The sequence below is a fragment of the Mytilus trossulus genome, chromosome 14 (genome assembly GCF_036588685.1).
Source record: "Mytilus trossulus isolate FHL-02 chromosome 14, PNRI_Mtr1.1.1.hap1, whole genome shotgun sequence".
Taxonomy (NCBI): Eukaryota; Metazoa; Mollusca; class Bivalvia; order Mytilida; family Mytilidae; genus Mytilus; species Mytilus trossulus.
The window spans coordinates 66,335,376-66,345,988 of NC_086386.1; the positions used below are offsets into that span (position 1 = coordinate 66,335,376).

Consider the following 10,613-nt stretch of genomic DNA (forward strand, 5'->3'; position numbering starts at 1 on the left):
CCAACTTCAACAAAGCATATACTGTACTATTATTAAATGTCTTATGCATAATTGTTGGTTCTCTCCCCTTGAAACATAAGAGTAATTCTGTACAGAATAGGTCGTAATTAGTAACTGCTATACCAAAACCATTGGTTCATGAAAAAAAAGACATTTTTTGTTCATTTTAAAGGAGAGGGTTTTTTAAATCAATCTATATTAAGTCAGATGTTCTCTAAAGGATGTTCAAAACAGACTGATATTTTTATTTAAAAGGATAGAAGAAGGCATAGCAGTTAGTTTATTTTCAAAATGTGAAGGTATTTGCAATAAAATAACGGCCTGAAAAGGGCAATTCCTGACATTTCTGTTTTGCCTGTGTATGCATATTTATTTGAAAAATATTTTGTGGGTATTTTTGTAACACAAAAATTCAATTTGGTACATGTATGTTTACATATATACATGTAAAACAATTAGTTACTAAAAAGAAGAAACTTTGCTTATTTTTCCTTATACAAATCAATTTGTATTTAAATATGATTTTTTGTTTATGTAGGTGCTTATTGATTTTGTTGGTTGCCAGCAAAATGCAACTAAGGATTTTGAAATTTCAATTGCTGGCATAAGCAGGAAAATAAACTCTTGGAGTAGTAGTGGTATGCTGGAAGATTTTGGAATTCAACATTCAGCTGTTTTAGAAGTTGAATATGATATTGAAAAGCCATGTACAAGCATCAATTCTCTTGTTCACAGGTGATTTTTGCTCATATTATTTCTTTATTACAACATTAAATACTAAATAAGTACTAACATAATAAATTTAAGGCTTTGGGAACACAGTTGTGGCAATCTTAAATCAATTACTTTTTTGTTTGAAAATAAGTTTCTGGAACACTGTTTGCGCCAAACAGTTACATTCAGTTCTAACACACTTTTGGCCCATTGTGGACCATAAGTTTGCCAGAAAAACACACCTATTAATACACATGAATTGTTGCTTTAGTTGGAAGGTCATATTTTAGGTTACGGTAAAGATTTATCCTGCATGTCCATTCTTTACTGCAAAAACAAAAATAAAATATAGTTTTAATTGTCAAAACTGTTGTTCATTTATATAATATAATTTCACAGGAAATATGTTCTTGGAGAACTTTTTCACAGACAATTTCTATGTAATTTTGGTTTATTGGTATTTAATAGAACTTATTCCATATGCATTATAGTTCAAATACTTCTATGCAGCATGAATGTTAACACTATAAGTATAAAACTTACAAAGCCAACAGTATAGTCTTTTTGTTAATTCAAGTCATGTAAAAGCTGTTTATGGAATACACTATCTTTACATGATCATTCTAATCAATGAAATTTCCAGAAGTTGTTTTGGGGTCAGTTAAAATAATATATTCATTGTTTCAAAAGAACAATCAAACTTGTTGATTTCACTTGGTTGTTTCGACTGTGATGTAAAGATTAATCCACCTATTGCTTGATTTAAGGCAAAAAGTATAAAACTCATCAGTAAATTGCCATTAAAACTATATTTCAGAAGCTATAATGAGTTGATGTCATCACTAGAATCACAAGATGAGAGAGAAAGTTCTGAAGAAGAACCAATGGAAAATGATGTGTAAGACACCTTTACATTGTATGATAACATTACAGATTGAAATTCCAATCAACATTTATTAATAGATAGATACAGGAAGATGTGGTGTGAGTGTCAATGAGACAACTCTCCATCCATTTTTTTTTTATAAAAGTAAACCATTATAGGTCAATATACCGCCTTCAACACAGAGCCTTGGTTCACACCGAATAAAAGGCTATAACGAAAGGGCTACAAGAAAACTAGTGTAAAACCATTCGAACTATAAAATCCATAAGTTCTTTTTACATGTTGGGTTTTTATTGGATTTTTTTAGACATAAAGCTAGTGGATACCAATAAATTAAATATTATAACAAATTGTATATTTTCCTGTACACACAATAATTTGGCAGATTGTTTTTGTTATACACTCTGGATCAAATTTTATGAGTGCATGATAGAATTGTTTTTTTTTTAAATTGGCTTTTATGCAACCACAAGGTCAATTGGACTTGATAGGTTTTTACATGGTCAAAGATGGCAACTGCTAAGTAACTAAAAATAGAAATTTCCTCTAAAGACAGCTCTATTTTTCACCAAATGACCTTAAATTAACTTTAGGGTTTTGAAAGATTATGTATTGGGAATTCTTCCAAAAAATATACAGTTTGTTTATCTTTATAGATATGAACCCTTCTATATTTTTGTAATTTGTAAGAGGAAGATGTATTCTTTAAGTGTGCTTCACTATCATATAGCTTTATCAATAAATAGTACAATCTCTAATTTGTATATGCAGACCTCCTCCTGTTAGAGAATCATGTGATATCAGAGACACCATTCTAGAATGGAAGTTGGAATTAATAGACCTTGACAATTTCCAAACAATAAAAGTAAGCAGAAGACCAGAATCACTATGGGAACATTCTCTACGATGTTTTCGGAGATCTAGTTTTGATGTCACAAAACTGTTAAAGGTATTTCTTTAGATCATATTTCTTTTCCATTGAAATGCTAACTTCCCCAAGGACTTTGATGTAAAGCAAAACATTCACCGTTGTCCTTTGAAATATTTTCCACCAATACAGGGAGGTAATATTTTATTGTATTTCGTAGACAGATTGCCATGAGATTTTGTCTCATAAAAGAAAGGTTATTAACATATTTATGATAATGGATGATATAGTTAAAACGATTTAGGGAGCTACCATTTGATTTTTAGGAGGGGGAGGGGGCTATGATGAAATTTGAAAAAAAATAGGCAGGATGAGACACTTGCAAAAAAAGTCAGGATGACAATTTATGTAAAAAAAGTCAGGATAAACTAAAAAAAAAAAGCAGGACCGGATCGAGTGAAAAATAAAAAGGCAGGACAAAGATTACAACTAAAAAAAATGCAGGACCCTCCCCCTAAAAACCAAATGGTAGCTCCCTTACTAGATTGATGATAATAAAAAAAAACAAAAGTTAATGAACAGATACAGGTATAAAAAGAAAACTATTCTTGGTCATCATGGCCCCAAATTGTAATTGAAAATCCTTAAATTAGTAGTTTAGATTTGGGTCCCATTTTAAAAAAAAGTCTACATTGAGGTCCAAAGGGTCCCAAATTAAACTTTGTTTGATTTATTCAAAAACTGAATTATTGCAGCTCTATAATTTGCTAAATTTTATTGTGCATTTAGATGTTTTATTTTTGGCCATGTATTTGAATAAGTCCATATTAAGGTTTGAAGGGTCCAAAATGAAACTTTGTTCATACTGCATCTATCAATGGTGTTAAATTTGGATATTAGACCATACAAATAAATTAAATGCTCCATTTCAAATTTTCAAGATCTTTGACCACATTTATTTTGTGTCAAAAATCTGTATAAATTTTGTATCAATTTAACAAGAAGGTAAAACAATGTTTAGTTTAGTCAAAATGTCTCTTTTAAATAAACCTACAAAAGGCATGTCTGTTTGATTAACTGCATGTCAAATTTTAAAGGGATTCACCCATTAATGTGTACTATTTAAAATTTAATTCCTCAACATTGTATCCTGTGATAATTACATTGCATTATACTATGTTATTTTGATTGGCAATCTCTCTTCCATCTGCAATTGACGTTCATCACACAATGAATTTTTATCATTTATGATGACATGAGGGCCCACAATAAAGTATGCAGGTAAATTGATAAAAACTTGATAGAAATCGTGTTTTCATAATGCTAGCTAAAATATGTAATTATAAGTATTGAATGCTTCTTTTTGTTATTTCACAGGATTGTAAAAGCATTGATCGTTCACACATTGTTTATTATAGAATAAAGCACTTTAGCCCTTCATACAAAATGTATCTGTTCATACTTCATAAATATTTATGCAAAAGGATTTTTTTCAGGTTGAATTCAGGAATGAAAGTGGCCAGGATGAAGGTGGCTTAAGAAGGGAATTTTTAGAAATTCTCTTTAGACAGATGTTGTGTTCTTCACTTCTAAAAGGTATTTAATTGTTTTAAGCCTTGTTTTTGTAATTACATATACATATAACAATTACAGCCCACAAAACATATATGTAGATAGTTTATTTTATCAATTTGCTTAATTTTAGCTCATCATTTTAGAAATGCTATCCATATGTTCATTATTATTGATTTACAATCTGTTAACAGCATTTGGACAGAATTTTTTGTCCTGAGTAAACAGATGCATAAGTAAACTGTTCAACAGCCTTGGGACTGAAATTTTTGATTAAAGTAATTGTTGTCTCTGTTAAAAAGTGCATGTATAAAAGTTTCATTCTAGCTTTTTGTCATTTTTATCCTAAAGTGATTGAAATGTAATTAATTCCATTGGTAATGTAATTGTAATGTAATTAATTACTTTTAAAAACCAATGTTATTGTGATGCAATTAATTACATCTGAAAGTGTTTTTTTTTAATTGACATGTAATTAATTACTTTGGTATGTGATTGACCCAAGGTCTGGAGTAAACAGACATATTAAGAGGCAATATAGGAAAGGTGTACTGACATAAGTAGTCTCTAAACACATAAACTCCAAATGGAGCTATCATATAAAGTAGAAGTCATATTAATTATGATAAGTTTACATGGGATAAAATTACTAAGAAATTTAACTTCATGGTCAAATAAAGTTGTTAGGTTTAGACTGATTTATGTTACACTAAGGTTTTAGTTAAGACATGTTTCACTGTACATTTAATTTCTTCGTTCAGACACAGGTGATGGTTACGAAGTGACAAGTAACATGATGGGAATGGTAAATGGACATTTCCATACTTTTGGGAAAATGCTTGGTACCATTTTGATACAAGGAGGACCAGTAAGCCCAGCATTTTCACATATGATGGTCAATTATGGACTGAAAGGTTTGGACAGTGCAACAATTGACAGTGTTGAAGATGTCAACTGCAAGCAGATTATTTCGAGGGTAAAAACTATATTCATTAAAACATGATCAAACATCCCTCATTTCATAATAGACTGGCAACAAACTTGGCCACCAAATGCAGTTTTTGTTACTGATTTGTTGAAAGTAAAAAATAATCTTCTCTGAAACTACAATGCAACAAACCTGGCCACTATAGGCAGTTCTTGTCTCATATTGGTCAAAGTTTTAAAATCTTCTCTGAAACTACAAGGCCAATTCAATGATTTGTAACTTGGAGGATTGACATATGGAATATCTTTTTATGCCCCACCTATGATAGAAGAGGGGCATTTATGTTTTCTGATATGTTTGTCCGTTCGTTAATTCATCCTTCTTCAGGTTAAAGTTTTTGGTCAAAGTAGTTTTGAATGAAGTTGAAGTCAAATCAACTTTAAATTTAGTACACATGTTTCCCATGATATGATCTTTCTAATTTTAATGCCAAATTAAAGTTTTAATCCCAATTTCACAGTCCACTGAACATAGAAAATGATAGTGTGAAGTTCAGGTTAAAGTTTTGGTTAAAGTTTTTGGTCAAGGTAGTTTTTAATGAAGTTGAAGTCACATCAACCTTTAACTTATTACACATGTGCCCTATAATATGATCCTTCTAATTTTAATTCCAAATTAAGAAAAGTGTTGATTCCAATTTCATGGCCCTTTGAACATGGAAAATGATGGTGTGAGTCAGGGCATCCGTTTACTATGGACACATTCTTGTTTTATGCTTCATTTTATGCTGATTTGACAGCTATTCTGGCCCTGTAACTTTAATTACCATCTATATAAATTTATCTTTATTTTTGTATTTTATTTTGAGGTTACTTTATATTTTTTTTCTTTGGTAAACATGTAAAAGACATTCAGTCTTAAAGGTTGTACTTGGGTGAGGTTTTGGGATTTGTGTGGGTATATGAACTCCTGTTTTTCCCGTATGATATGGCAGCTAGTGGTGGACCCAGAAGTTTTCTTAAAGGGGGAAGGACATTTTTTTAAACTCAAATATCCCAAAAAGGAGCTCCATAACCCATAAATATTCATAGATTGTTTTGCTCCCTAACAAATACATGTAGTTTTTCCAATCATAGCCTCAATTTTAAATTCTTGACTTTCTATGTTTCATCTTAGTACATAATTCCATATGATGAATATATTTACAGATCCAGGATGCTGATAATCCAGAACATCTCATGGAAGATGAATCAGTAATGAATATATTGGAAAGTGCTGGGATTTGTGCAATACTCAATACAAAGACAAAACATACAATAGTCAGATCACTGATATTGAGTAACTCTGTAATTCTCAGAAAACAACCAATGCTTGATGCATTTTGGGAAGGCACAGAGTGTGTAGGATTAAAAACCTTACTACAAAAAAAACAAGGTAAAACGTGATTCAAGCTTACATTTGTATTTCATCACTATGTCTTCTTAATTAATCATCATGTTCCATACATTATAATTTCTTTCTGTAATGTGTTTTCTTAAGAGATAACATCAAAAATGTGAGGAATACTATTTTTGTTTATGTTATTTCAATTAGACATATGAAATATTACAAGTCTCTCTTATAATTTATTTCTAAATTCCATTTTTTACAGCAGTATAAACCATGAAAAAACATTGATGAAGTCACGGTCACATGACTAAATTATGTCTATCAGCTGATAAACAAACACATCAGCCAATTAGAAGATGTGATACATCCAGAATTTCTCAAATATAGCTTAATGTTACCAAGCAATGCAGAAACATTAATTGAGATATTGATAAAATATTGATTTTAGATGATTCTTCCAATGTTCAAAATACCTGTAGGAAATTGTCATAAAAGTCTAGATTTTTCCAGATTTTAATATCACATGAACACATTTGTATTATCTTTCAACACTTATATCACATTAGGTAAAATATTTATAATGCATATTCTACTGCAATTGGATAACTTTTTTCTTAATGATAGTCCTAGATTCTATCGTCTTGCTTACAACAGTCAACATGTCGATATTTTTCAGATCAGCTTGAGAGAATTTTATGTCACAGATGTGGTAAGCCACCAAAAATATCTGCCGAGATCCTCATGGAAATGGTGGATGTCAGCACATTTGGAAGAACTGGCAGTAATGCTAGGCATAATTCTGAGGATGTTGCTCAAAACTTTGAAAGTTTTGTGCATGATTGTGAAGGTATGTTTATTTACCTCTGCTGATATACAGTTGAACTTTGTTGTATTAAAGTTGGTTGTTGATAGTCCAATCAGAACATTAGTGTCAGAAACATATTTAACCTGATACATTGTACTAGTATTAAATAACAAAACAATTTTAAATGAAGCTGAGATTAAATAATTTCTCTAAATAGAATTCATCAATTTAAATAACTAAAAAGGATTGTGTGTTTTTGGTTTTGTAAAAAGTATACAAAATCAGGCTATACATTTAGAAATACATGTTTGCCTTAAAGTACAAATAATGGGTTAAAAATCATTTTTGAGCGAGAAAGACATTGCAGACTATCCGTTTATCATTGTACGTGGCTATGGGAAAATTTAAGTAACATATTTTTACTCTTCAAAGTTTAACCCCATAGGATATATTCTAGAATGCTGCATAATATTGTTACAGTGGTATGTTACATATAGTTAATAATACACATTATTCCATATTGATAAAATTTTAGTAGGTGAATGGAATTTTGAATAAATAAGCATATTCACCTGCGGAAAAGGATATTCACCGCGCAAAAAATCGCGTGCTTTTAAGCGCATAATTTTGGTGATAAAAACGTTTGATGTATAATTGGTTTTGGTAAATAATTGCCATTTAAGTTACATAAATTTCTCTCGGAATATGGAATAAAACAATAACTGTCTTTTGTTTCGGTAAATATGTGGTTTAATTGACTTTTGAAAAACTGATATTCACTTCGGCCGTTGGCCTGAGTGAATATCAGTTTTTAAAAAGTCAATAAAACTACATATTTACCTCACCAAAAGACAGTAATTGTATATTATTCATTTTTACAGCATATCATTAGAATTTTTCCAAAGTGGACTCTTTAATGACAACCCGTTCTTTGACCATATTTTAGCATTTCACCATTTTTCTCTTGATTTTTTTCAAGTTGAATTTTGCCACCTTATATCACATTGTTAGGAATTCCAAAAAAGCTTTTAATTTTGATTTTGATGATAACAAATCTTTTTTTCAAGAGTTGGACATTTTGATGAACATGTTGCATATTGGTGAAAGTTGATATTTCTGTAACCTGATTTATTAAAAATTCTTTGTTGCTTTTAGGAATTATAATACAAGCATATACCATAGTATTCCTTCATTTTGACTATACTTAATGTCCAAATTTTATAGGATTTTTAATTTTCTGCTAACTTTCTTGTCTTATTTTTATACCCCACATAACGGGTGGCGTAGGGTGTAATGTTTTTCACCTGTTAGTCTGTCCATTAGTTCTGTTTCTTGTCATCACAACTCGTCTTAAACCACACAACAGAAGTTCACAAAACCTTTTTAGATAATAAGGACATAATATGTAGATGTGCATATCAACAGGAAATGACAATTCAAATTTTTTTCTAGGAGTTACAACCCTTTGAACTTATTTGCTTTAATGTACTACTGCAACAGTTTGTCATAGCAACTTCTCTGAAACCATACAACAGAATTTCATGAAACTTTGTAGATAATAAGGACATACTACGTAGATGTGCATATTGACAGGAAATAACAACTCAATTTGATTCTAGGAGTTACGCTCCTTTGAACGTATTTGCTTCGACATACTACGTAGATGTGCATATTGACAGGAAATAACAACTCAATTTGATTCTAGGAGTTACGCTCCTTTGAACGTATTTGCTTCGACATACTACGTAGATGTGCATATTGACAGGAAATAACAACTCAATTTGATTCTAGGAGTTACGCTCCTTTGAACGTATTTGCTTCAATGTACTTATAGTTTGTCATTGCAACTCCTCTGAAACACACAACAGAATTTGATGAAACTTAGTAGATAATAAGGATATACTTATACTATGTACAAATGTAGATGTGCATATTGACAGGAAATTATGATTCAATTTTTTTTTATTTTACAATTTTCTTTTCTTACGATTATTTAATTCCTCTAATGACAATGTGGGGACATGGGATATGTGAGCGTGCTCACTTAGGTTCTTGAATTTGGTATGTAGTGGTGGGAAGATTCAACAATTAATTAATAGTGGTGAGTTCAACAAAAATGTGATTTTAATTTAACGATATGATTATATTTTATCATAATTGATATATTTTTAGATGGAATGTGTACCTATGATGGTGGTGTTGTTAAAGTGGATGATGTTCTAAGATTCATGACTGGTTGCAGCTCAGTACCTCCAGGAGGATTTGATGCTCGCTTCTCAATTGGTTTTACTGAGGAAAGAAAATACCCTACAGTTTCAACATGTACATTTGAAGTTGTTCTACCACTTCATTTAAAGAATTACAATACCTTTAAGGACATAATGATTGAATCCATTGTTTCAGGTCCTGGCTTTGGTCAAATTTAACCTCTTAGTTAAAAAAGTTTTTTCCAACCGAAATAATATAAATATTCAAATGTACCTCACAGTTCTGAAACTGTCTATCAGATCTTAAAAGTATCTGCAAAATGTATTGATGCTCTGCATATGTAACGGTTTATTTCTTCCGCTGTGATATTTTATCCTGTGGATAATTTGTCATGGTAATTTTTTTCCAGGCATGGTATTTCACAGGTAGAATTTTTCATGAGATCTGTGTTATGCAGATAGTATGTACCGGTATATATTTGCCGTTTCATATTTCACAGAACCTTGTGAAATATAGTCCCATTAACTAGTATGTAAGTTACTCGCAATCAATATATACCTGACTTTAATTATAAAATGTTTCACAAAGGTAGAACAAATTTGCATAATTTATCAAAGGGAGGTAATTATGAGCAATTTATATTTTAAATTAAAGATATTAATATAATATATTCCTGAATCTATTTCATAGTGAAATTTTTCCTTGAGTCTTATTTTATATATATAGTCATTTTTATAACAAGATGAATTACAACATGGATTTTTAATAAGACAGTTATAACATTTCACAGGTAAATACTATCCAGCTAAATTTCTTTTGTTTCAATATATTGTTATGCTATAATTTATCTGATTTCCATATAATCAACAACAACATCTTTACCCCGAGACTATTTATATAGTTAAAAATATTATCATAATCAAATACTTTCATTACTGATAACAGTAGTACTAAGATCTGAAAACAACTCAGTCACTTTTACATGTATTTCACTTACCTTATTTAATCATGATATTATTTCACAATTACGATTTTTGAAATTATTTCTGGTTTTCATTCTTATGTTTAAAATGATAATTTTCTTTTTAAAAGACTGATATTTACTTGATTTTTTTTTCATGAAATTTTTTCAATGATTATTTGTGAAATAATTCTCATTATAATACATTTTTTTACAATTGTTGTTTGGATGGAGAGTTGTCGCATTGGCACTCACACCACATCTTCCTATATCTATTAATTC

General features: G+C 30.2%; 1 protein-coding gene across 1 annotated transcript in view; it reads left to right on the plus strand.

The window, feature by feature from the left end:
• The window catches only part of LOC134697996 (uncharacterized), a 26,539-nt gene extending 16,252 nt beyond the window's left edge, over positions 1–10,287 (plus strand). The window contains exons 9-16 of the mRNA XM_063560283.1: positions 539–735; positions 1,532–1,612; positions 2,372–2,549; positions 3,965–4,064; positions 4,802–5,016; positions 6,177–6,402; positions 7,034–7,204; positions 9,335–10,287. Of these exons, the coding sequence (XP_063416353.1) occupies positions 539–735; positions 1,532–1,612; positions 2,372–2,549; positions 3,965–4,064; positions 4,802–5,016; positions 6,177–6,402; positions 7,034–7,204; positions 9,335–9,588 (1,422 nt within the window). The 3' untranslated portion in view covers positions 9,589–10,287. The remainder of the gene's footprint in view (positions 1–538; positions 736–1,531; positions 1,613–2,371; positions 2,550–3,964; positions 4,065–4,801; positions 5,017–6,176; positions 6,403–7,033; positions 7,205–9,334) is intronic.
• Positions 10,288–10,613: the final 326 nt, after the last annotated feature.